The 19,850-nt window shown below is 39.1% G+C and overlaps 3 protein-coding genes across 3 annotated transcripts; 2 read left to right on the top strand and 1 right to left on the bottom strand.

Moving 5' to 3' along the window:
- Window positions 1–51: 51 nt before the first annotated feature.
- Window positions 52–1,716, top strand: LOC146627611 (seipin-like). The gene has a single exon (XM_085357246.1). The coding sequence runs from the start codon at window positions 231–233 to the stop codon at window positions 1,494–1,496; it is 1,266 nt and encodes a 421-aa protein (XP_085213372.1). The 5' UTR covers window positions 52–230; the 3' UTR covers window positions 1,497–1,716.
- Window positions 1,717–4,901: 3,185 nt separating this feature from the next.
- On the bottom strand, window positions 4,902–5,771 carry lrrc10 (leucine rich repeat containing 10). Its single transcript, XM_085357245.1, has one exon. It carries the CDS (start codon window positions 5,769–5,771, stop codon window positions 4,902–4,904), a length of 870 nt encoding a protein of 289 aa, XP_085213371.1.
- A 2,106-nt stretch (window positions 5,772–7,877) lies between these two features.
- cnot2 (CCR4-NOT transcription complex, subunit 2) lies at window positions 7,878–19,636 on the top strand. The gene is made up of 15 exons (XM_085357244.1): window positions 7,878–7,921; window positions 10,877–11,005; window positions 11,100–11,172; window positions 11,340–11,487; window positions 11,568–11,750; window positions 12,941–13,017; window positions 13,450–13,575; window positions 13,762–13,886; window positions 14,014–14,131; window positions 14,470–14,626; window positions 15,228–15,289; window positions 15,763–15,812; window positions 15,901–16,001; window positions 18,472–18,616; window positions 18,699–19,636. Exons 2-15 carry the CDS (start codon window positions 10,889–10,891, stop codon window positions 18,783–18,785), a joined length of 1,569 nt encoding a protein of 522 aa, XP_085213370.1. The 5' UTR covers window positions 7,878–7,921; window positions 10,877–10,888; the 3' UTR covers window positions 18,786–19,636.
- Window positions 19,637–19,850: the final 214 nt, after the last annotated feature.

Raw genomic sequence — 19,850 nt, 5'->3', positions numbered from 1 at the left:
TGTTTTGAGCATAGTCTCCGGAAATTCACTGTGTAACCCGGTAGGCTAATTTGCTATCTTAAATTCACAGTCTGAGTGAAACCAACACAGTCCAGACTTTAGAAAAACAGGATATTTGTTTTTGCCGAGTAGTTTATTTCGCCCGTGACGGTAGCTGCAACTATCACGGTTAGCATGTAGCCGGTTAACCAGACTTGAAATGGAGGGTGAAGATAAGCGATTACACGGTTATGGAGGAGACCCACCCACTGATGCATCAAGGTAGGGACCTTCCGCTGAGGCAGCGGTCCACGGGAATCCAAGGAGCAACGACTGTCCAGAACGGGACCAGAAGAAGGTCGGTGAGTTCCGGTTCGGAAACATTAGGAGGTGCCATGGGACCACTTCTGCACTGGCTGCACGATGTGGCAGCTGTCACGCTCCTCAAAGCCCGACGGACACTGCTTCAGGCAGCCATCCTTTTTTGTGTCCTAGTGCTGCTGCTCTGGGTGTCCATCTTTCTCTATGGGAGCTTTTATTACTCTTATATGCCTACCGTGAGCTTCTCCACCCCAGTGCACTTCTTCTACACTGCTGACTGTGATACCTCGGAGACGAGACTTTGCTCCTTCCCCACAGCCAACATCTCTTTCATGAAGAATGGCAGAGATCAGGTGATGGCCAATGGTCAGCCTTACCGAATATCTTTGGAGTTGGAAATGCCTGAATCGCCAGTGAATGAAGAGCTGGGTATGTTCATGGTAAAGATGTCTTGTTATACCAAGGGTGGAACGACTGTCTCATCAGTTGGAAGATCTACAATGCTGCATTACCGCTCTAAGCTTCTGCAGACTATGAGTACCTTAGTGTTCGCTCCTCTTCTCGTCACTGGCATGGCGGAGCAGAAGCAGCTCATAGAGGTGGAGCTGTTCTCAGACTTCAAGACCAACGCTTATCAACCCACTATTGGTGCAGTCATTGAGATCCACTCAAAACAGGTTCAGATCTACTCATCTCAGCTCCGTATCCACGCTTACTTCACTGGTATTCGATATGTTCTGTATAACTTCCCCCTGACATCTGCAGTGATTGGCGTAGCGACCAACTTTGCCTTCCTCAGTGTCATTGTGCTGTTCAGCTACCTGCAGTTTATATGGGGTGGACTCTGGCCTCCAGATCAAGTGAGAGTCAGGGTTATGATGGGAGACGACACCCGCATCCAGCAGAGGAGAGAAGAGGTCCGAAAGCGCATGGAGAGGGAAAACTCTCAGAAGGAACTTAATTCTTCTAAAGTGACTGGATCTGTGAGTGAGTCATCTGATTTTCAGGAGACTGGCACAGGCACTGAGCTGTCAAAGAATGCCTCTGTAATCCCAGATTCCTTGGGGCCTGATGTTCCAGATAGCAAGGAAGAGGAGTCTCATGAGTCTGATGGGCCAGAGGTGGAAGAGAATTCTCCACCTCAGCTGGGTGAAACAGTACTACGGCAGAGACCTGGACCCTGGATGAGCCTTTGAACCCTGTCACCTCACACAGTTACAGTACCTGTAGGATATGCTTATATATTCCATTATCACTCTTTAGCAGTTTGAATGTGATTTGGCAGATCGTGATAGATTGAAGCATACCTACTGTTCCAATTTGATCAAATTCACATGCATGACTGTAATCAGTACTAGCCACATTGTTTTAGCTGGAACACTTCTCATTTTGACAAGAGGGGTTTTTTTGTAACTTTTAGTGCTGCTTATTTCTTTCTTCTGGTCTTACAATTCTTGTCTTTGTTACATTTGAGTTTATTCTTTCCCACATCAAGAGGTGCTACATTCCAGATCTGGCTTGTCTAACAGTATTCTCTATCGTCACATAATGCCAACAGCTTAACACACCCTTTTAAGTCAGTTCAATCTCCTCATGTGTTACCCTTACTTCTCAGTTCAAACATCATTAAATATGATGCCACTTTTGAAAGTAAATGCTTTGCAATTGAAACAAAACTGCAAAAGACTGATGCATTTTCTCAAAGGGTCATTGAGAGACCAATTAGATTTGGAAATTTTGGTGTAAAAAGACAGCTATGGTAAAAGGTGCAAAGAGCCCCGCCTGAGGGATCTAAAAAAAATTATGTTTTGTTTTTTTGTTTGTTTTAATATTATAAATACATGTTCTTTTTCAGTGTACCACATGACTTACCTAGTGTGGCATATTTAGTTAAAGCTTGACTCTTATACAGTTGTGGTTCATTCTATGAGGTCTTTATTATTAAGTGCAGTTTGCGTTCTGCTGTTTGTTAAAAAATATTATTTATTCAGTTTTCATCACAACCAAGCACCAGAACATTTTAGATGGGTCTTTTAAGTAATATAAGTTTATTGATACATGTGAAACTTTCTTTATTTATCATTAATGACTATGGAGAATAAGAGGAATAGTAAAGTTACTGTAGAATTGAAGCTGATGTTAGTATGTGGCTCAGCCTCCATGTGTTTAACCTGCACTTCAGGGGTGCTTTGGATCCAAGTAAGTTTAAGTAAAGGAAGTGGGCAAGTTGTGTTTTCGTTGGACTTTGAACCAAAGATATTTATGTATGTAATATAATGCACTCATAATCTCTCATCTTGTATCCTGAGAAAATACGAGTAGATGTTATGTGTTAAACAAATTAAACACAGTTAACTTCTTTATTGTCACCATAATAAAGCAACTCTAGCTACCAACTGAATTTTTAATTCCTATAGAGAAATCTGATGACTGTCTTGCAGTCTTACAGTAAATTACTTAATAACAAATTTACATTACATTACATATACATTTGAGAAATGTAAAATCATCGACAAGATAAGTTAACTTGTATCTCCAGTAAACATGTCCTGAATACTGGGTTTTTAACATTTTAAACAAAAATATGTTTACTTCTTTTTGTTCCAATCTCTTGTACAGATAATTTACTGGAAATTCTAAGCAACTTCTGATGGCTAGTTCCAGCAGGGTACACAAAGCCCAAACTCGTTTCTTCAAACTGACAGTGAATTACACACTTATCAGATCTCAATCCCATAGCACCTTTGACATGTGGCGCTACAGGAGATTTTTATCATGTGATGCTATCATTTCAGCATAGACCAAAAGCTCAGAGGAATGTTTCCAGCATCTTGTTGAATCTATGCGAATTAACACAGTTTTTTAAGGGAAAAGCAGATTGAACCTGGTGCTAGCACAGTGTACCCAATAAAGTGGTCAGTGAGTGTGTGTGTGCAGAGAGAGCAGCAATGCAAACTCAAATGGTTTGTAATAAGTTGTGATCTGCAGATACTTAAAGGGTTAACATTGATGCTGTTGGCTTGTATTAAGCATGAAATCTATATATAGGTATGTGTCACACTTAAGCATAGATTAAATAACATTACAGCTATTGGTTTGAAAAAAATCCTGCAACTTCACATGACGTCTGATTTTGTTATAAAGGTAAAAACGTACCAAAACTCTGGTGAATGCTTTTGAATGACTAAACATAAAGATGTTTATACATTCACAAACCAAATTTAACTATACTGATTTAAAAAACAAAATAGGTGTTGTGTTTAATATAAGATTAAATAAGTTTATTCCATTGTTACATTAAAACATAATGTTAAGCACATAAAACATAACAAAATCAGATTGATATATATGTAGTTTATAATAGGACCATACAAATGTAAAAGATTACCTGAAATCATAATAAATACTATAACGTAATATAAGTATACATTTAGGTAAAATATTATGCATTCATATATTTAAAAAATCAAATACATATTTATAGAATAATATAAAGATCTATGAAAGGTGGAAGCACAGAAACCAGTCGTAAATAATCACATTTCCAGAAGAAAAAACAATTTCAAGCCCTTTCAATCTTTTTTTTTTTTATGCATTTTGTTTAGAAAGTTTCCAAATGCCCAGATCATATATCGTGGAATTACTTTTAAGCTTGTTTACAGAACATTTTCCTGGTACACAGGGGAATTGCAAAATTGCATGTATGATCTGTTTCAAACCAGAACCTTACAGCAACGACATTATGGCCCATTAGCAGTCTTTATTCAAAGCCACAGCTCCAATCTAGTCGATGAATTATGCATTGGTCTGGATACAGAGTGCACTAATTGACTTAAACTATCCATCTCTGGTATTAAAATCCTCAGCAGGTGCAGATACTATCTTGCACTGCTGGAACAAAATGTTTTCTAATGCTTTGCATTGTAAAATCAGAAGTCACAAACTGTGAATTATACTGACTATAAAAGTATAAAAGTAGAAACTAATTCTCAGATCACTGGACAGCAACAGCTGCATGGCTGATTTACTAGAATAATGTTAATGCCTGTTTTGACACATTGCCTTGCAAACATACTATGTGAACGTGGCAATACACAAACAATATAATACATGCAACATTCCAGAGGGAAAAGATCAATTAAAAAGTTTACGGTGTTGAAATGAATAATTTCAAGGCATGCAGTCTTTTTATTTTGTTTTTTTAAATGTTGCTTTTATGTCGTGATTCAAATATCCCATTTTACAGACTATGCATTTTGGATTTCATTACTTTATGGCCTTTATAAGGACAGTTCAATCCAAAATAAAGTCATAATCCTAAGATATGTAAATGCAAACATAACTAGTATATCTAAAACTGGCCAACTCTCACCAAACAATCTGATAGACAAGTAGCACAGCAGGCCAGTTGAGGGTGTGTGTGTGTAGATTTGATTTCAGAGGTGAGCTTTCCCTTTTAAATGATTGGCTTTACCATATATGGACCAAATACCATCACCCTGACGGTATTTGTCATGCCACTCTGCTTTAAGTGCTCCAGGACACCACTCGAGCCTGGCCAGTCAATCCCGCCTCCCCACAGCTGAAGGTCACTTTGGTCCTTAACCTTGAATGTTCTGTTGCTCTTCAGGATGGACTTCGACAACCTCAGCTGTAGTCTCACTTGCTGCTTTTGAAGCATCATCTTCCTGCTCGTCATCTGAGCTATCAGCCCATCGCCCAACCCTTCTGACTCCCTCAGCCACTGCTGGGGCATTAACACAGGGGTTGTGGTCATAGATCACAAGTTTTAACCCCTGCATGTGAGAAAGGCTAGGAAAATGACGTATTCTGTTCCGATCTACATCAACAACAGCCAGAGAGTGCATTTCAAGCAACACTGGTGGGAAATCTGGCAGTTGGTTCCCAGCAAGCCAAATACTTCGCAGCTCGTGCAGCCGTCCAAATTCTTTGGGTAAACTCCGTATCTGGTTATATCCGAGGTGCAGGGTCTTTAGATTTGAGAGCTCACAAACAACCTTAGGGAAAACAGTGAAGCAATTAGTCTCCAGCCACAGAGTGCTAAGTTCCCTAAGCTCTCTCAGCTCTACGGGGAGGTGATAAAGCCTGTTATTACCCAAGTAAAGAATACTAAGCTGGGGCAACCTGCATATGGCTAGTGGGAGCTCCTCAAAGCAGTTAAAATCAAGGGCCAGAAGCTGCAGCTTTCTCAGGCTCTGCACTTCAGCCGGTAAGCTGCTGAGGTTGTTGTCACTCAGGTAAAGCTTCACCAACTCATTGAAGAGACAGGCAGCAACAGGCAGCTTTCGCAGCTGTCGGCTACTCAGGTCCAGGGTCCGATCTAGTGGCATCTCCTTCAGGTCCCCAACTAAGAAGCGCTGGCAGCGTTCAGAAGGAATGAAGGCGAGAATACTTCTCATGGCATTGCCCATTTTTCTTACTGTTTCTGCCACAAGACTGTTACTCGACATCCATCTCCTTTATCTTCAAGTGAATTTCATGGTGTTCCATTAACACTCCTCCACTTCCCCTCTGCGTTTATTCATCTTGATAATCAAGAAAAAAGAAACAGTGAAATCATACAACAGCTTAGGAAGGAGGATGACACATCAGTTATATTATGAAGTGCATCCTTTAATGTAATAAAGGGGGTGTTGTGTCAAGGTAATATATAATAAAATTAAACAGAAAAACATTGTAAGTGTTAAGATGTTCATACAAAAAATTCAAAATACCTTCTTTCTAATGTCTTGCTGATGATATCCAGTATGACTCCCAGTATCTCCTACAGTAAGCCATTTGTTTATCCAACTTAATGAGCTGAAAACTTATTGTATTCCCTGGGCAGATATTTCCCAGTGCAGTCCTCTCACTATCTCTCTGTGGCTCCAAGCTCTGCCAGACTCTCATGGCTATAGCAACCACTAGCTCTCTCCTCCCCATTTGTGCCTAATGACTTTCCCCTCTTCTTCTCTGAGATGACAGAGGTGGGAGAGAGAGAAACAGGGAGGGGCAGGGTGACATGGATAAGCAGAATAAGTGCTTTGTGATGAAAGAGCAACAAAGGTCATTTGCATTCTGCTGTAATCATCCCAGAGGCAGTCTTGGGTGGAAGCCACTGGGCTCAACAGGTGAAATGTTCTTAGCAATTTGCCAGTGTTTGCAGGCATATCAGATTACTTTGATTAGAGTATACTATGTTTTCAGTTATGGAAAATCTCTGTAGATCTGTGTTTTGCCAATGCCACATTGTATAGTCTTGGAAATGGGTTCATTTAGAATGAACACATAGCAAGTCAAATCCTCCAAATCCAAACAATCTTCATGCAAGCTTATACTCAAAGATGAATATCCTGTAAGTAAGCTGGATATCTTACAAGAGGTGTGAAGTGTCCATGCTATCTGACATATCTTCATTGGGGCTATTTTCCAACTAGATAAAATTAGGAAGGGATTTCATTGTCCTTATCTGAGGGGGCAATAGTTGACCCTCATCTGCTTTCACTCACTGACACACTGTTTTTATCACTTTCCCGCAGCCACTTACTGCCAGAGCACAATAGTGTGACTGTCATAAAAGATCCTGTTCATATTAAAAATCTGGATATCTCACAGGAAGGGAAGCACAGATATAATATATGGTTCCAGGGTGAAGTAACTGGAATGGAAACATCATTAATTTTATACCTGCCTTTTCTACTGTAAAACCCATTTATTTCCCCCCCTTACACTAGGCTTACTTGTTGTTCCCAAAGCTTTCAGCTATGTCCAGTTCTTTTCCTCAGCAGATAAATAATGATGATTGATGGTTTGCCAAACACTTTAAGTGTTTGGCAAACTAACTGATAAAGGATCATTATAACAGCCTTAAGACGCCATCTGCTGAGGAAGTCCATACAATGTGGTTTTAAGTTTCCGGGCCATATTAAATTCATGTGAAGCTGCTGTTTTCCAACCTCACTGAGTAATTCATGCCACTGTGAACAGTGTTAGCTCCTGCAGGTCCACTTTAAAATACCTCTGACTACCAGGCTTTTCTCAACTACTCATTTTATGTAAGATATGAACAGATATAGCCCCCAGTTTGTTGTGTGCTAATTTGATTAAATGTAGAGTAAAAACAAACAAACAAAAAACGTTAAGTAAAAAACAACCAAAAACCCAGTTGTGACATAAGGCCCTTGTCAACATGCAAAGTTCATGTTTTTGCACAGAAACCTGTGAGATTTGGGATACTCTATGAGATATGTGTCAAATGTGGTTGGTAACCAAACTTTTATTGCTGACAATCACATCCTCTGCAGTATGTAAATCCACACATTTATTTTACTGGAGTGAGACACCTGATGTTCACACGAGGGAGACAAAAACTCGACAGTGTCATATTTGCTTTAAATGACTGCAAAATCTTCTTTTTTTCTTTCCCCCTCCGTGAAGTACTTTTCTGGATATCTGTTGGTTCTTCTCCCAGCACCCTGTTAGGGAAACTATCAGATGTGTTCGTTTTTGTGTACGGAAGTGATCAGCAGGTTGTAAGGTCAGGGGGTAAAGGCTAGACCTCTTTCGATTGAGAATACTCACAGCCATCTTGGATCTAACGAAGCGAAGGGAAATTGATGCGGTGAGATTATTTTACTTATTTTTGTTCTTATGTTAAAATTGCCCTATGTAAATTAAACTCCGTCAGCTGGAGCTTTTTACCTCCCTTGCTTTCTTTCGTTTAAATACGTAGCACGTCGTTAGCCTTTAGCATCCGCAGATTGTCGCTATTGGTCTATCTGCTCCTACTGCCACTGCCTGCAATCGGAGCATAAACTGAGCCGTGAAAACACACAGCTGACAGTGGATAAACGGAGGCAAAGAGGGCCAGTGTTACTGGTAGCTAAACCACTGTGTATTTCTCAGTTTAAACGCTCTGTTACTTTGGTTGTTTTTAGAGTAGCCAGTTAGCAAGCTGACGTTAAGCTAGCTAAGCTAACTCAAAGTGACAAGCACCTAGCCTGCTAATGTTAGCTACCTAAACTAGTGTTGGCTAGCCTGTTAGCTTTGTTGCTGTTAAACACATCAATAGTAAAGTTTAACGGGATGGAACTTAACAACCAGTTCTGCTGTCATCTCATTTAGTTAACAGGTATCGTAGGGCTGCAGTTTTTGTTTTTTTTGTTGTAAAAGTCAAATAAATCAATCTTCATTTTAAATTCGTAGAGAAAGCAACTATTCAAAAGTTTATTTTAAGAACCGTAAGGTGCCAGTTGTAGCCCATTGAATTACAAAGAAATTATAACATATTGAATTTCCAGATGCTTCCATTTAACTTAGCCTTGCAGTCATATAAGATATCTTTTTGTTTATACAAAGGTTATGAAATATCAACGCTGTGTGGCGGCAGTAAAGTTCCAGTTGCACAAACAATACAATGCGGTGCTGTTAGTTTCAGACATGGGCTATTCAGTCTCAGATCATTGGGGGTTTTTAACAACATTTTCTGCTCAGCCGTCTTTGATTTGCCTAAAAAAGTGTAGTCCAAAGTTTAAACATATAGACTGATTGCTGTGAAATTTCAGCATCGCATAGGAAGTACTTTAAATATAAAGTACTTGAGATATACAGTACTGTGCAAAAGTTTTAGGCAGGTGAGGAAAGATGCTGTAAACAAAGAATGCTTTCAAAAATGCAAGTGTTAATCATTTATTTTAATCAAACAACAAAATGCAGTGAAGGAACAAAAGAGAAATCTAAATCAAATCAGTATTTGGTGTGGCCACCCTTTGCCTTCAAAACAGCATCAATTCTTTTAGGTATACTTGCACACAGTTTTTGACGGAGCTCGGCTGGTAGGTTGTTCTAAACATCTTGGACAACTAACCACAGATCGTCTGTGGATTTAGGCTTGTCGATGATATATACGTGTGTGTTTCCCCCCACACATTGATTTGATATCTAAAGCAGTGTTTGAACTCGAATATCTGAGAATCTGTTAAAGAGAACTGGCTTCTTTTACCATGAAAGTGAATCAGGTTCTTTAAATGGGAGCAAATACAGTAAAAAGTTCCAAGAATTATTCAAATGTGTTTAAAAAAAACCGTCTCATAGACTAACAAAAAAGAATAACATTAGTTATTAGTTAGAGACAGTTTCTGGAAGGTATTGACATATTTCACAATAGTACAAAATCAAACATGTAGAATGCTTAATCACAGAAATGAAGAAATAGTTATTTTTATTCAGCTACCATTCTGGATTGAGGAAGCCTAACAAGTTGTACTGCATAACAAAAATTTCAGCCCAGTAGTCTTACCAGATTAGAACAGATTTCTCTGGTTTCCAAGGTGCTCCCATTATAACTGAGAAAGTACTTCTGCTAAACATAATCTATGCAAATTTGTTATTTTCACTTGCTCCCTGACCCTTGCTCTAAGTTTAAAATGTAGTCACAGGGATTAAAAATGCAACAAGTACTCATGTAAAAAATAAAATAAAATCCCAAATACAAATAAGTATAGCAAAACAGGAGTAATGAGTCAGTAGTGTTCCAAGGCCAAGTTGCCATCAACACAAGGTGCAATTGGCAGTCTGATACAAGACTCTAACCCTAGGAGCTAAATTCTAATCTTAATTCCCCGTATGTGCTTCTTTAACTCTAATCCTTACCTATTAGCCAGTATGCCTTGAGCTGACTCCTATTCAAAACCCAGGAGGAACCAAAACTGGGATTCACCCCCTGCCTGCTTACCCTTCTGAACCTGCTTCCACCTTCCTTACCCCAGAGGAATGCTGAGGGGGTTTTAGGACACACAATACACCTTAACGGGTGGTTTGGATTGCTTGATGCCAATTTATTATCCACTTCTGATCCCTGCAATGTCTCCTTGCTAATTTCTTCTCCCCATCACAGACTTAGTAGAGTAGTATAAGGTGCAGGGTACTAGTGGTGACATATGTTTGTCTGTGCATTATCTTGACCAAACCAATTTGGCCGACGGACCATTTCGGAGAGAGTCTTTAGCAGAAAATGCGTACCCCTGTTCCTAATTCTTACCCTGCTGCTGCAACTGTGAGCAGAGATCAGGCAATTGCCACGCTGACTGCCTGAATGAATGCTGCAAGAATTATTCTATAAATACTAAAACTAAAAAAAAAATTTAATGTCCAATTTTGAAACCATAACATTTTTAGGCTAGTGTAGAAGTTGACCAGAAAATATTGTATAGGTCAAATCAAAATCAAATCACTTTTATTGTCACATCACATGTGCAGGTACATTGGTACAGCACATGTGAGTGAAATTCTTGTGTGCGAGCTTCACAAGCAACAGAGTTGTGCAAAATACAATAATGTAAACAAGCAAAATACAAGAATGGCTACATCTGAAACTAATAAATATATGTACTATATATATATATATATATATATAGGTTGAACCTTACTGGCTCTGAATTTTATCTAGTTCAAGTAGAAATCTAAAGAGAATTAAAATTCAAATCTAAGCCACAGTATAAGTTCAAAAAGTTCACTCTTGAGCGTCTGCTTTCTTTCACATGCACATTTTAATTAATGTTCCTTTCTCTCTCTTCAGGTGACAAAAGGCATGTTTGGTGCTAGAAAGAAATTTGTAGAGTTCGTTGACGTTGTCGATAACGACTTTACCGATGAAAGCATGTACTACAACCAGCCGACGATGTTTCCACATCGGTCGGATAAAGATGTGAGTTTTGTGTGCTGGTACACCTTTCTTACCTGTTGAGATTTTTTTTCCACATTTATCTTACTCTGTTCTGTCCTTGAATGTTTTTCTCCAGATGCTGTCCTCTCCCTCACCATCGTCATCGGGTCAGCTGTCGCAGCTCGGTGCGAGTTTATATGGTCCACAAAGTGAGTGCTGACCTTTATCTTACAGCCTGTTACATCAGTTTTGTCATTTGTGATGGACTTAAAATCGTAAAGACAATTCTGCTTTTTACCTCTGAACTAGAGTTACTTAAAGTTTGATTGTGTTATTTGAACAGATAACTGAAAAGCTTTCTTTTGTCTTTGTGCAGGTGCACTCGGCTTCTCAGTAAGAGGCATGGGAAACAACACACCTCAGTTAAACCGAAGTCTAACGCAAGGGTCGCAGCTACCGAGTCATATCACCCCCACAACAGGAGTCCCCACCATGTCTCTCCATACCCCACCATCACCAAGCAGGTGAGTGTGAACTTGACTGATTAATCGTGCTGTTTAAGAAAACTTTGAATTCACTAAATTGGACGATGATGTTTTAACAGGGGGACGTTACCGATGAATTCGAGGAACGTGCTGAATCACTCTCAGGTCGGTCAAGGCATTGGGATAAGCGGCAGGACCAACAGCATGGGCAGCTCGGGGCTGGGAAGCCCCAACCGTAGCTCACCCAGTATCATCTGTATGCCCAAACAGCAGCCAGCACGCCAGCCCTTTACCATAAACAGGTAGATGGATTTAGTATTTATTGCACATATCCACCAGTGTTTCAAAGGAACATGGCCCTGTACTATGATGCAAATTCAACATACACAGGATGTCTTTCTGCTATCTGGGTTCAGTTATCTTAAAACTGGTGATTGAGCCAAGCAGTCACAAGAAGCTGATTATCAACTTAACAAGGCAACCCAGGGTTTCTCAATCTAGCTACCAGCATGAAAGAGGTGCTGTTTACAGCTTTTGACCAATCTGAAATGTGGATAAGTCTGTTGGCAGCAGAGCAGCTGATTTTGCAGAAAATGACAAAACTGTAATATGAGGAAAAATCTGAAGAAAATAATACATGCTGAACCCAAACCTGTGTGTGTGGTGTGTGTGTGTGAGAGAGAGTTTTTTTTTAATTTTTATTAAATAGTAGCGTAGTATTAAAAGCGCCATATGAATGTATGTGCGCTTTAAGTGTTTGATCAGGGAGACTCCCAGAGTCCTACTGTATTAATAAAGTTTAGCCTATTACAGCCTGAAAGAAAGCGGGTAAGAATGCAAGCTGCTGAAGTTAACAGGCACCTCACAGCTATCACAGCTCAATCAAGAACAGGAGAAACTAATACAGTGAATATTTACTTTACATTAAAGTTTCGATGTACACAAGATGTTTGTTTTTTTTTTAATCTTTCAGCTTTATCCCGGTCTGAGATTTTAAAAAAAGAAACAAAAAAAGTTCAAAACAAATAAGTAAAAATAGGCGCCCCGTTTGTAAATTTAGAACAATAAAATGGTTTGCACCCAACAGGAAAAATAAACTTATGTCTAAGAATCTGTTTCTAATCCAACACAGTGAACTACACAACTTTATCCATGCACTGAAATCCAAGGAACAGTGACATTTTGCAGAAAACTGATTGATGAGTAGGCACTGGTTTTGTACCTGTTTATCTTTAACTGTGAACGTAACATGCTCTGAAACAGGTTAGGATGTAAGTTACCATGGTGATGTACCACCTTTGTAATAATGAAAAGCCAGGGTTAACCTTGAAGTTACCTGGATGAGCTCAAATCTTGCTTCATAGTGCTGGCATGGGTTACCTTCGGTGTGTCCTTTTGTGTGTACAGTTGCTTTCTAAAACATCTTTTTCTAATTAAGGAAATGTTTGTATCCTTTTTCTTTCTTTTTTCTTATTTTTTTCTGTCTGTGCAGCATGTCAGGATTTGGGATGAACCGCAATCAAGCTTTCATGAACAACTCATTATCAAGCAACATCTTCAACGGCACAGGTTGGTTGTTCACTTTTGTCTAACCATCAGGTAACCATTAGGTTTCAGCTACTTTTAGACTAACATTGCTCTGTCTGTGTGTGTTTAAAGCATAAAAAACAGCCACAGCCTGATAAATAATACTGTTTCCTGCACAAAATCACAGCTTTCCATTAATGCTGCTGTTAGGGTCTTACAAGAGTTAACAGCAGCAAACAGTGCTACCCATCATACATAAACTGTGTATCCTTGAAATGAATTGCAGGAAATTAGGTCTGAATAAAAATCTCATTAAACTGATCTGACTCTTTTTAAACTGTTACATAAATACACATCAAAAAAGGGGAGAGCTGCTACATCCTTAATCTACTTTACAATAAGGCTACATTATTACATATTTACAAAAATAGTGTATTTAAGGATTCACATGTTTGTATTGTCCTTGTGTAACAGATGGGAGTGAAAATGTAACAGGACTGGATTTGTCAGACTTCCCTGCATTAGCAGATAGGAGTCGGAGAGAAGGGACCGGAAACCCTACACCAGTTCTCAACCCACTGACTGGACGAGCGCCTTATGGTAAGCCATTAGACTGTAGAAAGTGTCTTATTTTCCTCACATGAATCACTGACAGCACATTCCATCAGATGAGCTTCATAATGTTAGCTAAGCTTTTGTTACACTGCACACGACAGACTATCATTGCTGATTGTACCATTTTGTTTGTTTTGTTTTTTTCTTTGCTGTTACACTTTCATCATCAAGTTGGCATGGTGACAAAGCCATCAACTGAGCAGACACAGGATTTCTCCATCCACAATGAGGACTTCCCTGCACTGCCTGGGCCAAACTATAAGGATCCCACGTTGAACAACGATGACAGCAAAACTGTAAGTCACACAGCACACTGGCAGAACTTTTTTATTTTTTTTGTGAGAAGGGTACAGATCAAAAGAATTGAAATAAATACATGCATTATTTTTCCTGCCTATTGATTTTTTTCCCCCTTCCCTTTAGAACTTGAACTCCACAAACAAGAGCACATCCAATGCAGATGGGCCCAAGTTTCCCGGAGACAAGACGGCCTCAGCACAGAACAACAACCAGAAGAAAGGGATTCAGGTGTTGCCTGATGGTGAGTCTTCACTGCCAATCGTATTGCTGCTATTCCACCAAAACAACCCTTCTTAATTGCCTTGAGTGAGGCAGTTGGACGTGCTAACCTGCATTTGGGGTTAGATAATTATCAACTAAGCTACAGTGAGGAAACCAACAAAATAACGTTCATTGTAACACAGCCATAATCACTTTTCCATTAATTTACCTGTGATCATGAGTTCAAAGAGGTATTTAGTTGGTTTGTTCACAAAGTGTAGTTATTAATGCAGAGGTGATTTGACATTAAGTACTGAATCTAGCTCAGAGTCCAGTTTCTACAGTTTGTTTTAATCTTGAGTTGTCTTGCTGCTGCAGGTCGGGTGACGAACATTCCCGCAGGAATGGTGACGGATCAATTTGGCATGATTGGCCTACTGACGTTTATCCGGGCAGCAGAGACTGATCCGGGGATGGTCCATCTGGCGTTAGGAAGTGACCTCACAACACTGGGACTCAACTTAAACTCACCAGAGTAAGACAAATTTCATTACCCTGCAAATACATACTGATTTTTCCTATAAAAAACACACACACAAAGAAACAATAAAAATTTTTAGTCCAATAATGCATGTTACATCTGTCTGCTTTTATTTTTAATGAATGAATCTATTTAGTTCCCCACCGTTTCTTTGGATGGATGTAATCGTATTGTCATTAATGTATCAGTGGCTGAATACAAGAGGCGCAGTGTCTTTGTTGCCTTAGAATTAGCTTTTTATTATCTGCAGAAGGGGTGAGTCCCTTCACTGTCATTTTTATACATTAGGAACCTTTTGCATTTGTAACAGTCACGGGAGGAGCACTAAATCATACACGCTGGTCTTTTAAGTTTCAGGGTCTATGATTTTTGATATACATCAAATTTCATTCTTACTCAGAGGTAATAAAGAAATAAGAGGAAAGAGACTCCATTAGTTAAGTTTGCCCCCTGCTGACTGCATCAGTAGGTTGGTAAAAGTTGGTATTTTCAGAGTTTTTGACATTTCTTCCTGTTTTATCTAAAACGTTTAGCAAACAGTCTGCTTTTGATATTAATACTAGCAAGAACTGATTGCAACTAAACTCTTTGACAGAAACTTGTACCCCAAGTTTGCCTCTCCTTGGGCTTCCGCACCTTGTCGACCTCAAGACATCGGTAAGACATTAATTTGATGTATGACAGTCCTGAGTAGCTTTCAAGACCAGAGTCAGAGCAGGTGTCAAGACATTTGCATTAGTGCTGAGGAGGAGCAGAGAAAGGATGCAATGCAATCTTAGTATTTTTGTAAAATATTTACATTTTTAGTCATGTTTTTTTTTTTCTTTTTTAACAAAAACTGTTGTTGTGGAAATTAAAGTACAGACATACATGTGGCCCTTTAAAATTAGTGCAGCTAAAAAAACCTTCAACTATTTTATTACAAGTAGTTGGCTGTTGACAGAGTTAATTAATAAGATTTAGATTCTGGCAGGCCTCCTGGTTTTTGCTTTTTTTATCCGACCTGGAGACCACATTTTTGGCATATCGGTAGCATAAATTTTCAAAGCCACAGTGAATTAAAACAGTTACACACTGCTTTAGACACTCTTGTGTGTGCTGCTAACCTATATCTGTATCTGCATTTTTAGACTTCCATGTTCCATCGGAGTATTTAACAAATATCCACATAAGGGACAAGGTAACCATGAACTTGAGCTCAATGTAAGCGGTTCAAAGATTAATGTAGTAAAATAAAATTAATCTATACTGTCTTGTCTTGACTCTAGTTGGCTGCCATCAAACTGTCTCGATACGGTGAAGACCTGTTGTTCTACCTGTACTACATGAATGGAGGAGATCTGCTACAGCTTCTGGCAGCAGTGGAGCTGTGAGTACTGACTTTTTGCTAGAAAGGTGTTTGTCTGTCCAGGAGATGATCACCTTACTTAGCAAAGAAGTTTAAAGGAGTCGTGTAAAGTCGACAGTCTTTGCAGTTGCTGCTTCGTATTAAAAACGTTTCACTGGCGAGCAGATGAGACAGTTTTGTGAAGAGGAAATTAAGCAATCCGTAAACAGAAAAACAAGCTAGAACATTATATAAAACTGAATCTAAATTCTAAACCACAGGGATTCTCTCAGCAGATGCAAATATAATTGACTTTTTCCTGACACACAAGTTCAGCAACATTCATCTACAACCCAGCTCAGTAGGCCTTCTAAGGCCCGTTCAGTCCAAAGGCCTCGGAAGACACAACTGAGAGCGGAAGCCAGGAGGGTTGAACCAACGCACATTAAGAAAAAGCCTAGACTACTTATTAACGATGAACATAGCTTGCTGATCTAAAAAGTAAAGGGTATGCAGAAGTGTTTTCAAATCTGCATTCATTCTTAATGACTTCTTCTTGTGTAGAAGTCCATGGGGGGGGAAATGAACCATACTCATCACTTGAGGTAATCTGTTTATCTCAGTTTCTGTTTTTTGTCCTATTTGGAGTTGAATAGATGACACAACAGGTTCTGTTATTTCCACCCCTCAGTTGTGACCAGATTTCAAAAACACTACATGGCAGTAGAGCAGGGCGATATGGCCAAAAATATTTATCACGATATATATTTGAAAATTTGCGATAACGATATAACCGACGATATAATTGATGCGAGACAAAATACAACTCCACAACATTACTAGCGCAAAAAGACAACCTTCCATTTATTTTCACTTAAACAAGAAGCTGGTTTTTATGTACATTAAAGCTTTATAAAAATGTAACAGTGCAAATGCAAATTCCTTGCTGAAAGTTTAACCAAAAGGCATTTCCAGTAGAAATGGGCTGACATATCCTGAGCATAACCATGTATAATATCCACTGAAGTTAAAAAGAGGTGCTTTGCAACATTAAACTGCAGTGTGCAGTATGTATTTTTCGGACCATAAGGTGCACGGGATTATAAGGCACATTAAGCGAAACAAAGCAGTCAGATAAATCAAACTTTATTAAACTCATTCTTCTTGCTTCCTCCACTTCTGTACCATTGATTCATTAATGTTGAATTCTCTGGCAGCTGCTCTATTCCCATGTTGTTGCAGTCTATTAATGACTAACCTCGTATTGTGGATGGATTATCTCAGTTGTTCTCCTGACTGAAGTTTGGTCCGTTTACAGCATCCTGCCATGCGATTGCATTTGTCTCTAACCATGAAGAACCTTCACGTTAACTTTTATAAGTGGAAAAGTGTTAGTGTTCGTCCTCCAGCTTCACTGTTTATGTTATGCTAACATAGCTGTGTCGCTAGCGATCACGTAGCACATCATTATATACCAGCTAGCCCAACTTCAGTAACCCTACAAACGTCACTGCTGTTTAGTTTCCTGTCTTCATTTATGTTGGAAGTGATAGCAGAACTGTACGTTTGATTTTTTTCAGAAATCTCTCAGTCAGAACATGCTATATCATGCTTAGGTAACTAGCGAAACTAGCGAGCTAACTTCCACTAGCTTCCTGCTAACTTCTAACTCCGTTAAATGTAATAACTTTTGTTTTCATGGATGCCTGGAAGTTAAACTTCATAGTTACACCTGGTAAAGCAGCAATGCTGATCGTTTTATTAAAGATGAAAGAATTTAGACAGTTTTTAACTCTAAGTGATGCTGCAGTGTTGTTTGACCTGAAGAATACGGAGTTTAGGACCCAGATTACTCCCAGATTTAAGAGCATCTTAGTCCGACAAATATGACAATAACAACGGCCGCTTGCATGTTCTGCAAAAAATGTGCTTTGTCGTGTATCTGACGGACAAACACCAAACCAGTTCCACATCACGGAAGTTGCACCATTTTTACAAACCAATTCTGGTTCATCTGTTTCACTCAACAATCGGCCATGTGCGTATGAAAACAAAGGCACTGCGCATGCGCGTTTTACTCCCATTCTATCGCGATATTTCATTTTCCTATCGTTGCCTAACATTATACCGGTATTACCGTGAACGGTATAATATGGCCCAGCCCTACATGGCAGTGCTCGAAACGGCCAAGTCAGGGTTTTAAAGTCGAACTACACAAGTACATCTCTTATAAACAAACCTTTGGAAAAAACGCTTGTAAAGCTTTAAAATGATGATCGATTCTGCTGTGTACTCTTAGATTAACACTTAACAAGGTACAATATTGTTTGTTTATGGAATAATTTTTCTTCTTTTGTATGAACATAATCATTTTTAGTTTTTGTAGAAATAGCTGGAAGTGTGAGTGAAACTCTTGAAATGAATCTTTCTTGGTCCCTGGTTAGCCACCAGGTGGCAGCGTTTTATTTATTTATTTATTGTAATACTTATTAATGTGTTCTTCACTCTCCAGCTTTAACCGGGACTGGAGGTACCACAAAGAGGAACGGGTTTGGATAACTAGGGCACCTGGCATGGAGCCTACACTGAAGACTAACACCTATGAGAGGGGTACCTACTACTTTTTTGATTGTCTTAACTGGAGGAAAGTAGCCAAGGTAAGAGTTGATATTATCAAGTTTTATTATTTTTAGTTTTGAGGATTAGAGCTATTATCTTAAAACTATCTGTTTCTCTAAGGAATTTCATCTGGAGTACGACAAGCTGGAAGAGAGGCCTCACGTGCCAACAACATTCAACTACAACCCAGCCCAGCAGGCCTTCTAAGGCCCAACCAGTCCAAAGGCCGCAGCTGTTCCTGTACACGACACCGTTGTCCAGGAGGGACGAGGAGGTCCACACAGCTTGGTTTTTTTTATTCCTCGAGGATTTGGCTCTTTGACTGTAGGGGTCATCACCACCATTAAAACTGCCCTGCATTTTCAAATTTACAAGCTGCCCCAAAACACCAACGAATGTTTTGTTTTTATTCTTCATGTTCCTCCTGTTTTTGTTTTTTTGTTTTTTTTTCCTCCTCTCTTGTTTTGAGCAGGGTCTGTGTTATGTTTACGTCTCTGAATCTGAAGCCTGTTTTTTCTCTGAAAGGAGGACTGACCTTGTGGCACAGGGCAGTGACAGAACAAAGGTTATTCTTTGTATTTATACCAAGTGTTAACTGAATTAAAGACGGGGAAAAGAAACGTTGACATCCTAGGAAGCAAGTTAAAGGGTGAAAGAAATGCAATGTTTATTGTTGCACTATATTTAGTAATAAAAGAACACAAAATTTGTTTGTCCTTTTTTTATGTGAACACCCCCTGATAATTTCTCCCCCTCTTTTCTATTGTTATTTGCTTTTCTTTTGTTGTTGATGTTTTGAGTCAGGGAGCTCATGCAATTCTCCCACATCTATACGTTTCACCTTTTTAGCCTCCCTCCTTTCAATTTACATTCATCCTTCCACCCTGTTTTTGCGTCACCAAACCTTTTCTGTCACATACAGTTTCTTCGTCTCTCTGTGACGTCTGTGCTGCCCAAACATGGACACAAATGTAGGAGACTACTTTGATGGAGAAGTCCTCAGAGGCTGAACATCTACACGACTTTGCTCCAGAGCAAACAGAACTCTTTCCAGTCTTTGTTACAATTTTGTAAGAAATGTGTACATTTTTTTTCTTTGCATCACATAAATTAGTATATGTATGTACGAATGTGTATATATGATTGCTACATATATGTATGTGTGTGTGTGTATATATATATATATATATACATATATATATATATGACATTTATTTTGGAAGAAATTTTGCCCTGACTTGTACCTCGTTTTTATGAGGTAAGCATGGATGC

The sequence above is a fragment of the Diplotaxodon limnothrissa genome, linkage group LG7 (genome assembly GCF_057381915.1).
Source record: "Diplotaxodon limnothrissa isolate DT_005_m linkage group LG7, D_limnothrissa_male_GT1.1, whole genome shotgun sequence".
Taxonomy (NCBI): Eukaryota; Metazoa; Chordata; class Actinopteri; order Cichliformes; family Cichlidae; genus Diplotaxodon; species Diplotaxodon limnothrissa.
Note: the sequence above shows the minus strand (reverse complement) of the source record. Positions and strands in the feature narration are given on the sequence as shown.

Bases quoted from the DNA above. Each gene is read 5' to 3' on its own strand.
- cnot2 (XM_085357244.1), top strand. From the start codon at position 10,889: ATGTTTGGTGCTAGAAAGAAATTTGTAGAGTTCGTTGACGTTGTCGAT. The intron at 11,173-11,339 runs GTGAGTGCTGAC...GTCTTTGTGCAG, and splicing joins GAGTTTATATGGTCCACAAA to GTGCACTCGGCTTCTCAGTA. The intron at 15,290-15,762 runs GTAAGACATTAA...CTGCATTTTTAG, and splicing joins TTGTCGACCTCAAGACATCG to ACTTCCATGTTCCATCGGAG.
- LOC146627611 (XM_085357246.1), top strand. From the start codon at position 231: ATGGAGGAGACCCACCCACTGATGCATCAAGGTAGGGACCTTCCGCTG.
- lrrc10 (XM_085357245.1), bottom strand. From the start codon at position 5,771: ATGTCGAGTAACAGTCTTGTGGCAGAAACAGTAAGAAAAATGGGCAAT.